General features: G+C 40.7%; 1 protein-coding gene across 4 annotated transcripts in view; it reads right to left on the reverse strand.

Moving 5' to 3' along the window:
* MME (membrane metalloendopeptidase) overlaps positions 1-21,631 on the reverse strand; it is a 67,388-nt gene that overhangs the window by 34,558 nt on the left and 11,199 nt on the right. For all 4 annotated transcript variants that reach the window (XM_073359628.2, XM_073359630.1, XM_073359632.1 and 1 more), the window contains 10 exons: positions 20,956-21,117; positions 18,449-18,529; positions 17,367-17,462; positions 17,141-17,259; positions 15,913-15,978; positions 11,176-11,310; positions 8,412-8,513; positions 4,293-4,429; positions 4,098-4,191; positions 995-1,123 (listed from right to left, as the gene is read on the reverse strand). In XM_073359628.2, coding sequence (XP_073215729.1) covers positions 995-1,123; positions 4,098-4,191; positions 4,293-4,429; positions 8,412-8,513; positions 11,176-11,310; positions 15,913-15,978; positions 17,141-17,259; positions 17,367-17,462; positions 18,449-18,529; positions 20,956-21,117 — 1,121 coding nt within the window. The remainder of the gene's footprint in view (positions 1-994; positions 1,124-4,097; positions 4,192-4,292; positions 4,430-8,411; positions 8,514-11,175; positions 11,311-15,912; positions 15,979-17,140; positions 17,260-17,366; positions 17,463-18,448; positions 18,530-20,955; positions 21,118-21,631) is intronic.

Below are 21,631 nucleotides of genomic sequence, written 5' to 3' on the forward strand. Positions count from 1 at the left end.
AGGTACCTATCCTCGCAACAAAGCCCATTGCCAACTGTGCCCACATATCTATTCAGGGGACACCATCACAGGGCCTAATCACATCAGCCACACTATCAGAGGCTCGTTCACCTGCACATCTACCAATGTGATATATGCCATCATGTGCCAGCAATGCCCGTCTGCCATGTACATTGGTCAAACTGGACAGTCCCTACATAAAAGAATAAATGGACACAAATCAGATGTCAAGAATTATAACATTCATAAACCAGTCAGAGAACACTTAAATCTCTCTGGTCACACGATTACAGACATGAAAGTTGCGATATTACAACAGAAAAACTTCAAAACCAGACTCCAGCGAGAGACTGCTGCATTGGAATTCATTTGCAAATTGGATACAATTAACTTAGGCTTGAATAGAGACTGGGAGTGGCTAAGTCATTATGCAAGGTAACCTGTTTTTTCCTACCTCCCCCCTTCCCCGTTCCTCAGACGTTCTTGTTAAACCCTGGATTTGTGCTGGAAATGGCCCACCTTGATTATCATACACACTGTAAGGAGAGTGATCACTTTAGATAAGCTATTACCAGCAAGAGAGTGGGGTGGAGGGAGAGAAAACCTGGATTTGTGCTGGAAATGGCCCACCTTGATTATCATACACATTGTAAGGAGAGTGATCACTTTAGATAAGCTACTACCAGCAGGAGAGTGGGGTGGGGGGAGAGAAAACCTTTTGAAGTGATAAACACCCATTTTTTCATGATCTGTATGTATAAAAACATCCTCACTGCATTTTCCACTTTTATGCATCTGATGAAGTGAGCTGTAGCTCACGAAAGCTTATGCTCAAATAAATTGGTTAGTCTCTAAGGTGCCACAAGTACTCCTTTTCTTTTAGCAATAATTGGGTTTCTACAACTCTAATATGAAGCCAATTTCTATTAAATCATCATCCACTAAACTTTAACCACTTGGATGGTGAACAAGTTAAGTGAACTGAAAACATTACCACATGTTTACTGTCTCCAGAAAATGCTTCCTCTACATACAGTCGTCCCACTGCGTTCTCCATATTGCCATTGACATAGTTTGCACAGCGCCGCCAAACAGCTGTTTCTGATGTTGTGCCATAAAGTGCCTGTTAAACATAAACATTAAAGGAATGGCATCTGGGTCAACATAAACAGAAGGAGAATGGTGGCTGATTGCCAGACTATGAGTTTTGCAGGAGTCTAATCTACCCTCACTGACTACATTTAATTATCATTAGTGTTAGTGGGGATGAGGTGTACTCTCTAAATTGAACACTGATCTGAGCAAACATACGGGAGTCACTGGCAACATTTCCTATCCCTCCAGCAGCCAAGGAAGGGAGTGGGGGAAGAAAAACACCCCTAATAGCCACAAAGGGGAGAGATAAGGAAGGTGTTGCTGCACATTGCTGCTCTGGTGCCTGTATTTGAACTGCAACCCTGTGCTCCACTAAGGGCCACTGTGACCAGAGGACAAATTCACACCCAGAGGTGGAAGGTTGAGCTTTCCACCACAGCCCTGCCAGCAGCTCCATAAGAGTGTCACTGGTGGTATCTGAGCAGGGGATCTACCTAGTCAATACCCCAGATACATAGGCTATACCACCTTTCCAGCGAGAGCCACACATTTTGGGGGCAGCCCTGACTGTTTGAAGGGAGGCTGTTGGTATCTCGTACTATCAATGTACATGTTGCAAAGATTTTGTCATGATATTTCATTAATAAATGATGATGCAGAGATGTTGATGTGATGGTGTGACATCACAAAATGATTACAATGTTAGGGAGTCACACCGTGATTATCTGGTGGCTCCCTGGAGCCCTGTTCAGTGAGGAAAGAGTTATCCTTTTCTTCAAGATTGTAGATCTGGGACTTCATGTATTAAGAGCTACATAGTTGCTGCACTTTGCACTGAATTAATGATAGTGAAAAGGAAAACTTCTGATATTTCCTTTCACCTCAACAAATACATGAAGAATTAGGAGGAGAGGAAATGGCTTCAGTGGGACACAATATAGAATTGTCTACGACAGGCTTCCCTGAAGACCTTGCATTGTTGCAGCTTTTCCATGACTCTTACATGATTCAACACTGCCACTGAATAGAATAGAAAATTCCTCTATTTCTAATTTTGCTTCCTTTTTCTCACACAGATACACACATATACCCTGCATCAGGGGAAATATGCATGTAATACAATACTGGCACAGTATGCTGGGACTGATTCACTTTTAAACACAAAAAGAAGCAGACATAGCAAAAATAAATACAAAAAAAAATCACGCTGTCATGTTATGGTCGACATTTTTTACTCAGAAATCAGGGGGCTAGAGTCAGTAGGTCAGCCAAGCTGTGCTCAGCACAAGTTCAATGGGAGACCATGAAAGTGACCTCAGTGCTGCTCAATCTTACACCAGCTTCCCACAAACCAAAGCGGGGTGGCAGTTGTTGCTGCAGCTGTTGCTCAGGTGCCCCCTTACACCTGGCCACACGCCACATACATGGGCTAGAATAGCCAGGAGAGAGATTACGGTGCTCTTTGTTGCTCAGGGATTCTCCTACACCTGCGGAATCCTCAGGAAGCGGCTTTTAAGTCTGTTTTGCCTCACCAGCATGGCGCAATGAACTGGTGAATCTGGCACTGGAAATCCAAACTTATGTTTCCTACAACAATGGAAACTCATCCGCTCTGCATGTGATTATCAATGGTGCTAAACTACAATGCATTGATATAGATTCATGTGTGTAAGGCGACCACATGGGTCTATTAGAAACCATACCACTAACTTTCATTATTTTATTGTGCATAAACTCTCAATTACAGTGTTCTATTAATATAGCTTTTAACATTTAACTTCTGTTTTTTAAAGAATAATAATAATAGAAAAAAGAAGGTGCCAGTGACTTTCTTTAAAGGAAATAACTATATCCACAGTTGTACAGTCACTTCAACTCCAAGTGCTATGCATCACCATACTAATGAGCATGCCATTTTCACTGTCTTTCCAAGTCTCTCAATAACAGATCTGTTGGAGGGGCAACAACTGTGATGGTGCAACCTGACAGTTTGGCCTCAGGGAATAGAATGGAACTCCAGTGAGCTAGGGTCATAGTCCTGCCTTTGTAGCAGATGCAGGTTTATTTGAATATGCAGTCTAGCAATCTGCCAGGCTCCTTCTGCTGAGATTCTAAAAAGTGGTGGCAACAGGTTTGATGGCCTTTTTGCTAGGGTTCTGGCATCTTCACTTGCAAATTTCAAGCATTCTGTCTCCAGCTCCAGAACATGTGAAATTTTAAATCAATAACTGACTGAATGGTCAAATCTTCAGAGAAAAATGCTCAGGGTGAATCGGGGAAAGGATCTTAATGTAGTTATGTTAGGGAGGTAGATTAACTACAGTGATGGGAGAACCCCTCCCGTCACTGTAATGAGTGTTTACACTGACATGCTGCAGCATTTTAAGTGTAGACACAGTCGGTACTTGGCATCTTGCAGGTTTGTGCCATTAATGACCGCAATATTGGGCCCATAATGTTTGGCTATGGGTAGGGTGACCAGACAGCAAGTGTGAAAAATTGGGACAAGGGATTGGGGGTAATAGGAGCCTATATAAGAAAAAGACCCCAAAATCGGGACTGTCCCTACAGAATCGGGACATCTGGTCACCCTAGCTATGGGTCATGATACCGTAAGATGCTGGAAAGCTTGCAGCAAGTCAATAGGAGTCGAGGAGCCATAAAATATTAAATATTACTAAATACTAATATTATTAAAATATTACTGTACTGCCATAAAACTGATCATGCATTCACTTGATTGACTCAGATTCAGAATAACACAGAGACAGACCTTAGAACAATATGCTTCCCACCCTCTTTCCAAGTATCAAGGATACATCATATAAATTATAAACACACTCCATCAGGAACATCAGCAAACATCTACAGCTTTGTTAGTTGCAAAGTTCAAAATGTATTAAAAAATGTATATTGTGTAGCTGGTTCTCGGAAAACATTTACCTTTAGTGGGTGTTAAAAAGTCAAATTTAAAATTTAAAAAGAGAGATGAATTTCTGCACCTTACGAAAAGCATTCCTTGTGTCCTTGTAGTTACGGCTTAGACTGTTTACAAGATCCATTACGTATCGCCAAATCATGTAATTTTGAATGTCTCTGTGTAATAAAACAATAATAATAAGCTGGTGATGTTTCTAGGCTTTTGGAACTTATCGGCAATAAAATGCAAATTTTAAAAACATACCTGACATACCTACCTGGAAGTATATTTATTAAGAATAGGCTTTAGTTTGGTTAGATATTCTGGAGCATAAACAACCACATCTTCTGCATTCTCAACATTAATTTTCACAGTTGACATTATATTATTTATGAATTCTGACCAGTTGAATTGCTGGAAAAAACATGCATTTTAGGGATAAGTATTAAATAAGATTAAAATAATGTGATTGTTACCCATTTCTTTTTGGGATTCGACTATGTTTGAGTGAAACAAATGTTTCAGTTAATCTTTAGTTTTCCTAATAGTGACACTACTGTAACTGAAGCTATCATGGTAATACTTGATTTTGGAGGATTTGAAATGATATTACTCCAGGCTGACAATTACTGTGCAGGATATGGAATTTGTTGTTTTTTTAAAGTACAGTGAGTTAAATGGTTATGGTACTATAAAATAAATCTGGAAAAGTGGAAATGATACTTTATGCAGTTTCAGGAGCTCTTTTCTTTTCTTTTCTTTTCTTTTCTTTTCTAATTTCTAGTCAAAAGTTTTTAAATTAATAATTCACTGAGAACCTTATTTTCATTTACTCTAAGGCCCCTCTGTATTGCTTTGGGAGTGTAATAGCATATAAACTAAGGCCTTGATATATATGATAATCTGGTCCTGTACTTTCATATGCACTAAGGTCCTGATACACAGCACAGTGAAATCAATAAGATGTATTCCAGTGGGCTTTGGAACATACCCCAAATCCTTTTACTCGTGCTCCCCATCCTGCCATATTTTCACTAAAACAAGATACTTGAAAAGGATATGTTTGAAAGCAACACTGTTTTCAGTGTAAAGAGGCAGTTAAATCTCAGACCAAGGTTAGCGCTTGTCTTTGGAGACCACATTAAAATATCAGTAAATTAAACAATGCCTTTGTATTTACACGGAGAGTGTACAAGGAGACCAAGGCAGGCTACAATAAAAAAAAAAAGTCAATGTGAATGGCAGGTACACACCTGCATAAACGCAAACTGTTTGGACACATCTCTGAATGAGCACCCTAGAACATGGGCATCCCACATTCTGGCTTGTGCAAAATGTCTCCTCTCAGAATTCCATGTCATTCACGTGTGAACAAGGTACACAGACTGAAACAGACCATGTCTATGGTTTATGTGGGTGAGTTACACTCTACCATTAGAATAAAGTGGCTTTTCTCCTCCCCTTCTGGTCTCCAACCCCATATTCGTTTGTGCTGCTGTTCATTATTACAAGGTCTTCAGAGCTTGGACGAACAGCTATCAAAGCAATTTTCTATTAAGTAAATTCTTATTGAGTAATGCCTATGCAGTCTACACAGTGTGTTATTTTAAAACGTGAACATGTTAAATTTGAAACTGTGTGAAGGTATAAGGGATACCATTCCTCAGGGATCAGAAGCCTGCAGCTGGCTGGCTGATTAGCTCCACCTGTTGCACTGGGGAAAAAGAGCTGGCACTTAATTGGTTGATCCTCATAAAAGAAGGCAGCAGGAAATGGAGGGAGGAGTTGGTAGTACCTTCCAGAAAACTGATGGGTTAGTGGCTGTTTGCAAGACTGCTGCTGGACCAATTGTGTTACTAAGGCTGAGAGGTAAGAGGCATGACATTTTGGGTTGATGAATTTACTGGTGTGAGGAGCAGACTTGGGGAAGGGACTACTCAACTTGCACAGACACTGAGGGAAGAGTCTATGAGGTTTTGTTTTCTTGTGTTAAGAAGGCTTGAAATAAAAAAAAAAAGCAACTAACTGTGTGGGAAAACTGCTTCCCTGGATTCTATGAGAGAGCATCAGATAGAATTACGCTAGGGAATGAGCTGGCTCAGCAAGAGCAAAACCTGGCCTGGTAGGAGGAAGGTGCTGTAAGATAGGTCTCCAATCCTTTATGCTCTGTAATTGTGAACAACCTTTGAATAAGAAATATCATTGCTTGCCATTATGTTTTCTGTTTTTAATAGCTCTTTGCTCAAGGAACTAGATGAAACTGAAACTGAACTGGATGAAAGGATTGGTAAGAGGTTATAGAATCTTTCACTGAACACTGAATTTGTCCCCCATACAGGCAGTAGTTATAAAAAATTGTTGACAGCTGGAGACTATTTTGTGGATTATGAAGAATGAGTTACTGGTCACACTTTATTATGTAGTGGGAGGGTATTTGTACGACTAACCTCACCAACATGGCATCTTTGTTCATAGTTTCATCAAAGAACAAGGTCTGAGTAAGAATGGAGACTATACTTCTACAACCTATACATGCTCCCTCTAGGTCAGTACTGAAGCATATTGGCAGAGTAATGGCCTTTTCCACAGACAGTTATATTGACAGCACTGGAAAATGTGTTACTTTTCACATGCATTACACTCCTATTGGCCTTATCCTGTGCTGCCCCAAACACTACATGGAAGATGCTTAACTCCTTCAACTACCAGAAACCTCAATGGAAGATGGGGGTGTTCAACACATTGCAGGATTGAATCCTATGAAAAAACAAAAAACCTTCTCCATTCATCACTTTACCAAATGAGCTTCCCGTGTGAGTAGATATGGCAGTTTCCATTAGGAAAACTGCAACTATACACTGCTTTGTGTAGAAGTTCACATGATCTGTTAAAATCTGCATATTGGCCCATAACTCCCTGTTCCGTTGTGCTGGGAATTCAAGATTAAAAGAGGGCTGCAGAGCCTTTGTGGGCCAATATGAAGACTGAGGGGGTGGAAATTTTAGAAGAGGATGGTTGTCATTGGAGACAATAATTGAGCTGCTATTTTCCAGTATTTTCCCCCTGTTCAGTTAAATCTGCTCTTTAAATAGTTGAGGAAAGTTACTGTATTTAGCACAAGCAGCTTTGTACTTTGACACCTGAGGAAGTTTGTCACTCAGAAAGGTCTGTCTCTTATTTTGAAAAGTGGCTTGGTCTTGATTGGTACCTTCTTAAGGCATTTTTGGACAGACTTTCAGGAGAGAGGTGGCTGTTAATTTCCCCATGACATTAGAAATAGCCAGGGCAGTAATGTTTTATGAGCAAACTAAATAAATTCCTGATACCACAGTTTATGTATAGTCATTGTTTAATTGAGATCTGTGAGTGTATGTGATGTTTATGAAATCAGAAGTGCGATAAGCTGAGCTGAATTAAATTGATATTATTTAGGTTGGGACATTTAAAGTCATTGACAGTCTTTGAGATTAAGAAGGATACTATGTAACAGGCAGTGGCAGGAGGTGTATTTCAAAGTACATTACTTGGGCGGAAAGACTCAGTAATAATACACTCCTGCCTAGCATTCCAAGTTCTCTTCCAGTGACCATTAGCTAAGACTGTATGTCCAGAAGTGGCAAGTTTCACCCACCTGCCCCGCCAAGAGTAAATCAAGTCCACGGAATTAATTTTTAATGAGAATTTTCTCTCCTCTTCTCTAACCTTACCATAGGGTGGGTGTGGGTGTGGGATGGCAGGGGCAAGGCCAGCCATAATCTGGCTCAAAATAATGTGTTTAGCTCTCAGATATAGAGACGTGTGGATAACTTTATTTTTCAGGCTGCTGGCTGTTCTGAAAAATAAAAAAACAACTTGCTTTGGGTCAAACAAAACATTTTGTTCAACCTGTAATAGAACATTTCATCTTGATTTCTGGATATATATATATATTTTTACTCTGTTTTGAAATGTCCTTCAATTTTATTTTAAAAATGTAACTTTGAATCATTTAGAAAATGAACCAAAACCTTCTGTATTGGGGGTTATCTTTTCAATTGAAACCATTTGGTGAATTCGACACATGCATAAAACATTTTGGTTTATCAAGTCTGCATTTTTTGGTCTTCTCCCCTCCCCCCAAAAAAAATTGGGGTTGAAAAATTTTGACCAGCTCTAGTCAATGCTCTTCCAGCAATCCTGAGTGTTGGCTTTAAAAGAGCACCTCCTTGTTTTTAATTTAGTGGCACCAAATCAGCCAGTAATAGCCTATCATCTTCAAGCACTTCATGTACATAGTTCAACTTTAAATACCTCAGTTCTAGATAAAAGCTTTATTTCAAAAAGAATTCTATAATACGACAGTTTCTTTCATCAGGAACTAATAGGACTTGAAAATATTTGGATATTAATCACTCACCTGATGATTGATCTCCAAAGAGAAGTTATTTTGGAGTTCTGTTAATGTCATTTTATTATATAGCAGAACTGGATTGTTTCTGTCTTCAGGTTTAGATGTAGCCTACACATGTTAATTACAGAAGAAGACTATATAAGTTGAGGCAATTTATAGCAATAGCAGGAAAAGGAAGTGACAATGATGAAAGAACTGAAGGTCTTATGGCTTGATACATTGATACATGTCTACTGTATATGGGCAGTATATATATTGCTCAATGTCTTGCAGGTACATGTAGTAGGCTTGAGTCAAAAGAGAGGACAAAATTGCACTGACTAAATCTCTGTTAATACTATAGGTCTCTACTTTTTGGATTGGTTTTGGATTAGAGAGCCAGTATCACTGCCTTTTCCAAGAAGCTCTCTTGCTCTGCTAAGATACTTTCAACCCGTGGGATATACTTCTACTCTTTCTCATGCACCACGGCTATCCCCAGTTAAGTTGCTTAAACAGCCATCTGGCACATGTTCTCTTGTCCTCAAAGATCCACTTCATTCCTGGGTTTCCGTCTGTCCTTTCCAATGTACAGCATCCCCCCCCCCCCGAGCCAGATCTGCCCTAAGGGTAGGAGAGGAGCAAGCACTTGCATGATGCAGCACTGAGCAGGGAAATACTGGCTTTTTGCCATATTGCTACTTCCCCTCTGTCTCCTCCTATTGCAGCTTGTCTGACTAGAGAGGGGGAGGAAGTATCATCTGGCAGCATATCGTCCTTGTGTCCCTTCTTACCTTGGCTCCCATGATGGTGAGTTGAGAACACAAAACAATAAGGATCCAAGTGATTTCTCAAAGGAAGGTGATCTATCCAAGGCAGAATCCCCTACCTTTATTGGCACTGCCAACTCTGCTGGTGTAGGGTTAGCAAACTTTGGCCTCTCCATTCATTTTTAATTTAGAAATTCTCTCCCCAGCTCCAATCCTTTTTAAGACTTCCTTTATATTTATTTTTTTTCATTCCCTCCACCGTGCTCCATTATTCCTCACTCGGCTTCATCATACCTTTTTCTCTGCACTCCTTTTCCTACAGGCTTTTCTAAGCCAAATGCAGATTCCACATCCATTACTGTTCAAACTGGAGCTGAACTTTCAAACTTAGGTCAAATGGGTTCAAAATTAGGCAACAGCAGGTTGCCCATCACTAAGCGTGGCATTTGCCAATAGAAATGCTATAGAGAAGTGTCAGATGTGACTTCGTTTCTAACTTCTCATTTCAATCCCTCACTCTTTATCAAATAAACTCCTCTTGGTTGAAAGTTTTCCATCTTTGGCCTCAGCCAGAGGTGACTTTCTCAAGATTCTGAGGAAAATCAAAATCATCTGGTTTTGATATGGAAATGGGGAAATTACACTTCCTCCTTGACACACATGCCATTAGTCTGTTGGTGTGACTCAAATGGCTGAAGCTAGAAAATGCAAACTTGGATTGTTTTATAGTCCTCCTCATTGAGAAAGTAAAAACAACTCAAGGGTGAAGAAAATCAGTCCAGAATCTTCAAGTTGTGAATGTTTTGAGCCCATATTTTTGTGCATGAGTACCAGAATTTTCCATTTGGTTTTCCCCCTTGACACATTTAAATTCTGGCTGCCTGTGTTAGGGATGCTACTGTTGAAGAAAACTCTTGGCTAAGAATCTGTTTGGGACAGCTGACTAAGGGAGGGACTGAAAAGGTGGTGTGGGCCAAATATTACTCTGTTGTAATACTGATCTATAATACTGCTCTAACCAACCCCCCCAAAATCAAGAAGGGTTGGGAGGAAAGAGACCCCTAAAATGTCCCTCAAAGTGCCTTTTCTTAAGCAGATGGTATGTGAACCAAGTCTCTTCTGTCATTTTCCCACTCCCCACTAGAGCTATGGAGGGCTGAAGTAAACAATGTGCAGAGGGTCAGGATACTACTGCTTGGGAGGAGACACCTAATGATAATATCTCCTCTTTCTCATTGTAATAGGCACCTTCAGGTCCATGTGCCCTTTAATCTCCCATCTTGTGTACAAGGCCTGACCTTCTTCAGAATTGGCCTGGTGCACATCCCATTTACAGTCTCCTGTGTCTTATGGACACCATACTGCCATATAAGCTAGTCTTAGGATTTGGAACCTAAAGCGTTGTATAGAGTTGCTATGTTTAAATGAAGAAACTCTGTGTACACGAATCGCTTCAAGTGGTTTGCAGTAGGTTGGCACATTACATGTAGCATTCTCCTCCTAATTTCCAGCTGCTTTATCAAATTAAAAGACAGCTAAAAATATACTCAACATTTTGCTAATAATACTTTCCAGACAAGCAATTGCTATAGTTGCCACAAGGGTGTTATGAAATCCTAACTCATAGGGGAAGGGGTCCACAGGATTGTGAATGGGAGGGAAGGTGGCCCATGAGACAATCTTTCAGGTCCTCACTTTGGAAAAGTCTGACACTTCTGCTCTACCCTATACAGTTGGTATATCAGTTTAAGATGTAAAATGTTTTGGGATCCTTTGAAGATGAAGGCCATTATATAAATGTAACATGGGCTGTGTTGTCTTGAATACAGCTTCCAGTTACAGGGAGACAATGCCTATTAATTATCTCAGGGCAGAATATGGCTCCATGTCTTCTTAGTGTTCACATTTAAGGTAACTTCATAACTGTTTATAATGTTCTTTCCTAAGTATTCCTACTGCTTATCTCTTTCAACCGAGAATAAAGTCAGTTATGTAAAACTCACAAAGAAAAGTTTCCTTACATTGGCAATCTCTATCTCCAGATCCATAACTCTTTCCATTTCTTTAGAAATCTGGCTTTCATTGATGGTGAGATTTTTTTCTTGGAGAATTAACTTAGCCACAGAAATCATGAAAGACACATAGGCTGAACATGCCTGCAAAAAAGAAACCATTTCAAGACAAACCTCTTCAAAGTACTGTGTATCATACATATCTTAGACTAACTTTGATTTCTGTGAATCATTATTCTTTAGAAATGTAGCTAACAAGTGCCAAGAACAAAATCTAGTACTACATTCTGAAATGCTGTGTTATAACGTGGAAATTAACTTTAAAAATTTCCTCATGGCAAATTGCTATATGTTTGCAGCACTAATCAAGGCTAAACATTGCAATCTATTATGCCATGCACTCTATTTAAAATTAAGATGTTTACAAGTTCATACTTAAACCCCACCCCTCATTTGTCTGGGAATTACCCTAAATTTCCTAATCATCTTACTTACTGCCTCCAGGCAGCAGAAGCAGAAACGTTAACATCAGGGAAATGCTGATGGGCTAGTGCTGAATTAGCATTTGGGAAACATCACTCCCAGAAACAGTGATTCATTTTTTTAGTCAAGTAATTACTATATCTTTCTTGTGAGTCCATAGGAACCTCTGTGATGGCCAGTTTCCTCAGTCTGCAGTGATACATACTTTCTGTCAGAACATCCTGAGGTCTGGCTAATGGCCGTGCACTCCGTTATGCATTCAAAGGCTAGGGGAAAAGTGCTCTGTATACAGCTTTTTATGAATTGTGTTGGCTAAACAGTTTGTAGCAGGGATATTTCTGAATCTCCTGTGGAATTTAACAGAAAATGATAACCTTTCTGTAGGCTTTCAGATCATCCTATTCAATGTGATGAATAATAATATCCCTGCTATGGATATCTATAGGGTGGCTAACATGTAGTATGGATATAATTTTCTATTAAATTTTATAAGATTAAATTTCCATAGAACCCTCTTGGTGTCATCTGTTCGGTTCTATGGGACTTTTCCATAAAGGAAAGTAGGGCAGGAATTTCATTACAATGCCTCTTTATAATTCCCACTCACTTTGCTTTACCTTCTCCCTGATAGGAATCCTACTTTCAACATGTTCCCTTAATGCAAATATAAATAAATTAAACTAAATAGAAGAACAAAATTTTTAAAGCATATGTGCATTTAAGGAAATATACTGGGATGTTTTTATGTCTGCTCACAAGCTGACAGAATCTGTGTCCTGAAATGAGACATTCAGGTGGACATTTTAGTGACTACTACCAATCCCATTCATCTGCAGTTAGCCTCTCATATGTGTGTTAAAAGGCAGTGCTGGTAACAGTCTGTATGCACTTGGGGCTTAAACCTACAAAGCACTGGGCACCTCCTGAAAATGATGTTGACTTCACTGGGAGTTGGGAGATCACTGCACCTCACAGGATTGGGCCCTCAGTGATACTTTTCACGAGTTAGAAAAGAACATTTTAACAGGGAGGAAATGGCATGAAGTTCCTGGCAGTTAACATGAAAAATTGTACCATGAATTGTGCTTATCAAGCCCAGAAACACCACTTAAGAGTACACAGATATGTACACAAATCTTAAGCTTTCCAGGAGCCCAATCCAAATCCGAAGTTAATGGCAGTCCTTTAATTGCCTTCAATGGACTGTGGATCAGGCCTAACCTGGAGACCATTGCATGGCACCTAGGAACAATCAGAACAGCCAAGAGGACAATTCAGCTGATCTCTAGCTACAGTTGTAAATAGGTGCTGGATATACTGCAATCTTAAAGGGCATTCAGGGTCAAAAATAACTGTCAGCAGTGGGGTGATATGGCTTCTGAGCAGGGGTGAAAGTCGGCCAGTACGACATACCAGTAAGAAGTGGCCGCCGATACTGGCCCGCATTCAGCCGACGTTAGAGCGCTTCTTAAAGCCGCAGCACTTTAACGTCACTGTCCCCTTTGCCCCCTGTGGGTCGCCAGTGGAGGGGTGGGGGCAAAAGGGGCAGCTGCCCCAGGGCCAGCAATTTAAGAGGGCCCGAGGCTCCCAGCCGCTGCTGCTACCGTGGCAGTGGCCAGAGCCCCGGGCCCTTTAAATGGGCGCCAGAGCCCTGGGCAGTGTGGGCCAGGCAGCGCAGATGCGCTGGCTCGGAGAGACTGACCCCTTACCCCCAAACCTGCCCCTTCTGCCCGAGGCCCCACCCCTTCCAGGGTCCCCGAGCCTGGCCCCTGTACTGGTAAATGCTTAATGTTACTTTCACCCGTTTCTGAAGTACCATTAGTTTAAAAAAACCTCACATGTAGTTTTGGAATGAGAAACACCCCTTCTAAAGCTGAAAATGCTTGGGTTAAAGAACAGGAGATAGACTGTCTGTCTGTTTGCCACATACAGCTCAAGGATAAAAGCAGAATGACACAGCAGGAACCAGAGCCAAGAAAAGGCTGCTGGCAGAGTGCAGGTGTCTACTCTGTTGGGAAGAGACTTTTCCCATTTCCTTGAAGTCTTTGTGGCGGTGAGAAATTTAGATTCTTCTGGCCTAGTGCTTACTCTTGGCATTGCTAAGAGGTTTTGTTGGTTTTTTTGGGAGGGTTTCCCCCCCAAACATTTGTCCATACTTTCTTCCTTATTTAGTGGTAGAATGTTTGAGGTTTTGATGGTAGACAATTTTTCAGGTCACAGTGTAAGACCATCTAATTTGTTCACTAGATTCTGTATCGAAACAAATACTAAAACCAAGTATCTTGCATTTAAAAGGCCCAAGAAATAGCTATTGTTACAGCCCAAATACATCCTTAAGGGGGATGGAATTTGGATGAAAATTTGAATGGGGTGCCAGCCCTTCATGTTAAACATTGTACAGATTTGTATATCTGAGAACTCAGTGGCCTGATTCTCCTCTCACGTATGCTTGTGTAAATCACAATTTGCTCCACTGAAGTAATTAGTGCTATACTTTGTAAAAACTATTGTAAGATCAAAATCAGGCCCACAGTCAAATGAAAATACCAGCAAGAGTCACAATTCATACAACTTACATAATTTCCTCATGACCTACTTTCTGGTAGGCTGTAAGCTCTTTGGGGCAGGGGCCATCTTCTTGTTCTGTGTTTATACAGCACCTAGCATAGTGGGGTACTCGTCTGTGATGGGCTCCTAGGAACTATGCTAATATGCATAATTAGTGGTTATCTTTATTAGTAAGTAAACTCTCTAATTAAACATAATGTTACAATTTAAACTAGTTAAGTATCATATGTTAGCAAAAATCAACAAAAAACAATCATGCATTTCTCACCTCTTCTGCCTTTAATTATATGATGGGAAAACTGGCTAATTAAAGGCACAATTTTAGCACTTAGATGACTTCAGTAAATAAATATATATATATATTTAACGCCTAGAGGATTAAGGTGCACCCATTGTTGGCAATGGGGAGAATATACAATTCTAGTAGCAAGGAGTTAATGAAAATATACATGCATGGTAAGTAAACATGAATTAAAGATCAGCTAGAACTATAAACAGCTTTAGTAATTCTAATGGCACGATGTAATGTGGCTGCTAGGCTCTTTGCTTACCTTCAAGCTTAAGACACTTTTAGATCTTTTCTGCTAAACCATGCAATACAATAGTTCGATTGGAGGCTCCTTTTTGACTGTAGGTTTCTTACTGTCTTCATCCCATTAAACATATCAGTGACAACTAAAATTTAACATTTTTTTTTTCAAAATGATCAAGTGTCATCTCCATCCTTAATCTTGTTTTCAAAAGTCAAATACAGACAGTGTCAATGAATCCACTACCTCCAACTCTAGTCTATAAGCTCCCGGGACAAGGATCTCAAGAAGGTGGCAGCAAATCTGTAAAGCCTGGCCTCCACTGACACCCTAGACTCTTTCCAGTCTTGCTTCATTCAAGATGTGATAGTACAGAAATGGCCTTGGCTGAACTGATGAGACAACCTCTTCATGATGATGGAACACCAAGGCTGAGACCAAATCTTCCATATTAAACACTTTTAACACTGCCAGTTTCAACTATCCCGGTTTATTTTTTGTGTCCTGGCAGAAGTTGATGGAATGATGCTACATTTATTCCTTTCCATTTTTGGCAACTGCTGCTGCTCCATAAGAGCTTCAGCTTGCATGCTCCCACAAGGCTCAGCCTCATCATTGCTCTTCTTTGAAATCTATGTGCAGCCATTAGGGACAACTATGAGGCAACATGAGCTAAGTGCATCCTTCTCATCCAGCACAGAGTATCCCCATTATCTCAGTGCATATGGGGAACTTGACTTTGGATAGAGAACAGCTGGCTCAGAATGAACCCAGGAAAACTGAACCAAGTCCCTACCTTCACTACATCATATTCATAGCACCACCACGGTCCTATGGCTCTTGTCCCCCTCCCCTACTCTAATTTATATCTCCTTGCCTTCTCACTTGCTACTCATTCATATTCAATGTTTCCTTTTTCTGTTCCTGATTTTTGTGCCTTTTCTTTGTTTCTTCCACCTTTTCCTCTCTGCTAAGCACACTCTCTGATATCAGATCAATCTCTTCTTAAAACTCTTTATACCCATGAACCTCTCTGTTCTCCCCACCAGTGTGGTTTCCATGAGAGTTAGATTGCAGGCTCTTTGGGCCAGGGACGGTTCTCCTTTCAGTATTGCCTCTGCACACGGGAGAGAATGTGCACCCCTACTTGTTAGCCATGGCTTACCTCCTTATATGCACCAGTACATTCATAGTAGTCACGAGAAGGCAGACCGAGCCCAGGTTGATCAATCTACAAAAACAATTAAAAAAAAAATAGCTTACAGACAAAATAGTACCACCCTGTAGCACACTAAAATTTTGGAAATAATGAAGTATTCTCTGATTTCATTCTTAATATTGCAAATCCATAGGCTGACTGAGGTGGGTCTCTTTCTCTTCCTACCTTCCTCTTCTTCCCTCCCCCCCTTTTCTTTTTCCTCTCCTTTTGCCTCCCTATTACTGGAAAACTTTAAATCAAGACTGGATGCATTCCTAAGAGCCATGCTGTAATTCAAACACAGATATTGGACTTGAAGAGGGTTTATACAGGGAAGTCTTCTGGCCTGTGTCCTGCAGGATGTCAGACTAGATAATCACAGTGGAATCTTCTGGCCTTAATTTATGAAGCATCTCTTCTTAGCTCTTTCCCTCTGCTGCTGCCCTATAAACAATACAGTCCATTGTGGCATTGTCTTCAGAGGTAAGCAGACAATGCAACTGGTGGCAAAGAATACACAGACAAAATCTATAGATGGGCACCATGGCTCTTGAAGACTCTATATAATGTGTAAAACAGAGTAGATTCACCATTGCTAAGGGTTGCATGAGAAAGCTGGGCTGTAAGTGGATTCACCACTGCGCTTCCCCAGATATTCTCCTAGAGGAGGCTATTTTAAATTTATGGCCAGGGCAGGCTGCACAGCAGCTGCTTGGAAAATGTGCTATTTAATCAAAAAATAGACTGGTCACCCTGCCCACATCCCTTTCAGAGCTCTGCTGGCTGACTGCAGATCCCACAGTGGAGTAAGGGGTGTGACTGTCTTGTACAGCTGCAGCTCCCTTGTTGGTGGGTTTTCTGCCTTAGAATCTTGCAATCCTGAGTTATGCTGGCTGAGTATAGTCCAGTGAATACAAGAAAATACGCTGCATGCATGCTATTTTCATACATATACAGATATTTGTCACAGTCCTATTAAGTGTCATTAAAACCCCTCAGTAACTGAGATTCTCTGTACCAGACTGATAAACCCTTTAAATACAAAGGGTACAAACATAAGATTTGCTATTTCTTAACTGCCAAAATTCAAATCAGTAATTTTTTCCTTCTGACTTCCTTTAGCTAATAATTATAAAAGAGTGAAATGTGTATGGCGATAAGGATTATTTAGTCAATGCCATCCTAGCAGACTTACATGAATGATATGCACTGTGGAGTTCTTATCATTGGTGCCAACAAAAAAATTAATAAGGACCTTTTTCCCATATTGTGAATTCAGTTGTGCAATAGCTGTTTCAGCTGTCCAACTGGCACCTAAGGAAATGATAGATGCATTTAGTCTCAGTATTTTTGGAAAATAAAGAAAAAATACAATCATTTAGAGATTTTAACAGAAAAATAAACAGACAAAGTTGGCCTACCATATGCAGAGTCCCAGTTATCTGTTGCTACAGGCCATTCAGACACATGTGGCAATATATTGATTAAAGGTTTTCCACCTCTACTATCAATAGTAGCTTTTGGAAACAAAATTAATACAGTATGAGTTATATGCCCAGTTTTTTTAAAACATCCAAATACTATACTGACTTGTATAAAAGGTTCTCCGTATTCCAGGATTCTGCAGCTGAAAAACTTTTCCCCAGAACATACCCACCAGCAGCACTGCAGATTTGTGCTCCAGAATCTGAGATTTCTTTAAAAAAAAATTCTCTCATGAATGCAAAACAAACCAACCAAACAACAAAACCTTAAAATGTGAGCCAGTGTAAACTGAAGTACAGTTTGCTGCAATCACCTTCAAACAATAGCTCTGAAAAGTTTGAGTTAACATTTCACTCTGACACCTAACAATGATAATTCAAAGGGCTACTGTTAGCTCTTTTACTGATGATCATTTTAGTAGAAACATCTGGCTAACACTCTTATCCCCAAAATCCAAAACTGTTTCCCCATGCCTTTCCTGATGTCAGAAGTCCCAAATGACTGCTACCCAGCACTCAAAATCTTCATCTTCAAGAATTTCTACAGTGCAGTTCTAAGTTGCCTACAAAAGGCTGTAGCACAGAGAATAGGGAAGAGTAATATAAACTGACATCAAAATTAATAACACAGTGGCTACTGTACTGAGGTTCATATTTAATTAAATACAAATCTACATAAGAACAGCCATACTGGGTCAGACCAAAAGTCCATCTAGCCCAGTATCCTGTCTTCTGACAGTGGCCAATGCCTGGTGCTCCAGAGGGAATGAACAGATCAGGTAATCACCAAGTGATCCATCCCCTGTTGCCCATTCCCAACTTCTGGCAAACAGGCTAGAGACATCTAATCTAGTTCACATGAAATGGGGTCAGAACTTCCAGTTTGCTTCCTGAGATGGCTCCAGAAGCTGGGAGTCTTGTAGCATTTAGTTACAGCCCCCATGCACTGTGCAGTATATGCAGATTATGCCCATATTTACATAGAAATCTTATGTACAGTAATTTGTGGAGAAACTTACTTTCATTTATACATGATCTGTACAGAGTTTTTGCTTTCTGCACTGCCAGTATGTCATTAGTGTTGTCCCTGTCAAGGACGTCTGAAACAAAGAACACATACATGGAAAAATATTACAGCATTTCATCTGCAATGGGAGGAGCCTGGAGGAAAACATGATAGAAACCAACTGGGAGCACAAGGATGGGGGATCCATAACTCTTCAGCATGCTCCCTGTTCAGAGCAAATCCCATAGAAGCCCCTCCACGCCAAGTCTGAAAGGACAGGGCCCTGGAGGTGGCATGGCTGGGTGGGGAGTGGTGATACTCTTAAGACAAAAAGAAAAGGAGGACTTGTGGCACCTTAGAGACTCACCAATTTATTAGAGCATAAGCTTTCGTGAGCTACAGCTCACTTCTTCAGATGCATATCGTGGAAACTGCAGCAGGCTTTATATATACACAGAGAATATGAAACAATATCTATTCCCACCCCACTGTCCTGCTGGTAATAGCTTATCTAAAGTGATTTCCAGCACAAATCCAGGTTTTCTCACCCTCCACCCCCCCACACAAATTCACTCTCCTGCTGGTGATAGCCCATCCAAAGTGATAACTCTTTACACAATGTGCATGACAATTAAGCTGGGCTATTTCCTGCATAAATCCAGGTTCTCACATCCCCCCCACCCCCATACACACACAAACTCACTCTCCTGCTGGTAATAGCTCATCCAAACTGACCACTCTTCAAGTTAAAATCCAAGTTAAACCAGAACATCTGGGGGGGCACATCCACCAATGTGATATATGCCATCATGTGCCAGCAATGCCCCTCTGCCATGTACATTGGTCAAACTGGACAGTCTCTACGTAAAAGAATAAATGGACACAAATCAGATGTCAAGAATTATAACATTCATAAACCAGTCGGAGAACACTTCAATCTCTCTGGTCACGCGATCACAGACATGAAGGTCGCTATCTTAAAACAAAAAAACTTCAAATCCAGACTCCAGCGAGAAACTGCTGAATTGGAATTCATTTGCAAATTGGATACTATTAATTTAGGCTTAAATAGAGACTTGGAGTGGCTAAGTCATTATGCAAGGTAGCCTGTTTCCTCTTGTTTTTTCCTACCCCCCCCCCCCAGATGTTCTGGTTTAACTTGGATTTTAACTTGAAGAGTGGTCAGTTTGGATGAGCTATTACCAGCAGGAGAGTGAGTTTGTGTGTGTATGGGGGTGGGGGGGATGTGAGAACCTGGATTTATGCAGGAAATAGCCCAGCTTAATTGTCATGCACATTGTGTAAAGAGTTATCACTTTGGATGGGCTATCACCAGCAGGAGAGTGAATTTGTGTGGGGGGGTGGAGGGTGAGAAAACCTGGATTTGTGCTGGAAATCACTTTAGATAAGCTATTACCAGCAGGACAGTGGGGTGGGAATAGGTATTGTTTCATATTCTCTGTGTATATATAAAGCCTGCTGCAGTTTCCACGATATGCATCTGAAGAAGTGAGCTGTAGCTCACGAAAGCTTATGCTCTAATAAATTGGTTAGTCTCTAAGGTGCCACAAGTCCTCCTTTTCTTTTTGCGAATACAGACTAACACGGCTGTTACTCTGAAACTCTTAAGACAGCCACTCTCCATGGTATCACCTCCAGTCTACAGATGTTTACCTGGCAAACATTATTGGGAAACTGTCTATGGAGTCCTCCAGTGTAGAATGAAAATTCCCTGACCCTGGAGGGAAAGTTTGCAGATGGTGGGGAAGCTCTGTAAGTAGAGGGAGCTGTGTTGCCATGCAAGAGGTGAAGCCTAGGAAACAGTACAGGAATATTGGGTTTCCCTGCGAAGGCCCCTGACCACCATGGATGCTTTGAGTTTTCTGGGTGGTGTCCCCCAAATGATCTGCTGGGGGCAGCTGGGAAGGGTGCTTGCTCTTCCTCCCCCCCCCCCCCGACACACAGTGGAATGATTAGAAAAACACCCTATCTGTGGAAACTCAAGTGAGGGATTATATAGGCCACAATCCTGAATTTGGTCTTAATACCCTTTGACATCTCGATAGGAGTACAGACATGCTGAATGTAAAGCTGGCACAGAGCAACTTCTAGCATGTGGAGCGTGCTCCAATGGCTCACACAGAGGGAAACTCCTTTTTTTCCCCTCACCTGGGACAGCTGTCACTTATAGGTCAGGAGGGTAGTGAATTGGGTTTCAGCTGTTGTAATAGGTGGATAAGTGCACACACAGAATTCAGTCATCACAGGGGTCAGGTCTGGACAAGTCTGCTTCAGTGGTCAGCTACTATTTTTTCAGAAACAACCGCATTACTACCAAAACTCAAATTACTATCCAAGCAAATAATCTGGGTTGATTTATGCTGAACTGAATACAGATCTTGACTAGTCTATCACATATAAACCTTTATTACATAACCTGTTTTGTTCTGATTACACACAAGCCAAAGAGGAAACTTTTATACGGTCCAGCTCTCTAGTACATGGACAAACTCCACTGACCTTTCAAAACAACTTCTAGTTCGTCTCTTAAAATGTCAAAGTTGCTGTAACGGGAGCTGGTCTCTGGAATGACGTTCTTCTTTAACCATCCTCCACAGGCATATTGGTAAAAATCTTTACAAGGTTCTGCAGTAGTGTCCATATTCTCAATGATTCGGGCTGCTGTAATATGAGACAGATGGACACATGTAGAAACCTTAGAAAATAAATAAATCTGGATTCTGATGTGGAAAGGGACAAATATAATCCCTGAGTTTAGGATACCCTGGCTTCCTCCTTCCCTCTCCAAAACACATACACAATCTTCTTAAGTTAAAAGAATTTTTTTCTAAATCAGGCAGTAAATTTAATAATTTAACACTTTATGTCTTTAAAGCCCTGTATAGACAATGACTAACTCATCCTCACAACAGCCTTGTTTGTTGGGTGGGTATTATCTCCATTTTACCACTGGGAACACTGAGACAACAATGTAAAGTAACTTACCCAAGGCACTGTCAGTGCAAGAGCCAGGATTAAAACTTAGAATCACCTGACTCCCAACCCTGTAGTCATTCTTCCAGACCACACCACCTTTCTAATTTATACTGTAACATGATAAATACTAAATTGATATCTGATATTGTTCACTGAAACGCCTTCATCCTCAAAGGGCAGTAGAGATGGACCCGCATGT

This window comes from Lepidochelys kempii, chromosome 9, assembly GCF_965140285.1.
Source record: "Lepidochelys kempii isolate rLepKem1 chromosome 9, rLepKem1.hap1, whole genome shotgun sequence".
In the NCBI taxonomy this organism is placed as follows: Eukaryota; Metazoa; Chordata; order Testudines; family Cheloniidae; genus Lepidochelys; species Lepidochelys kempii.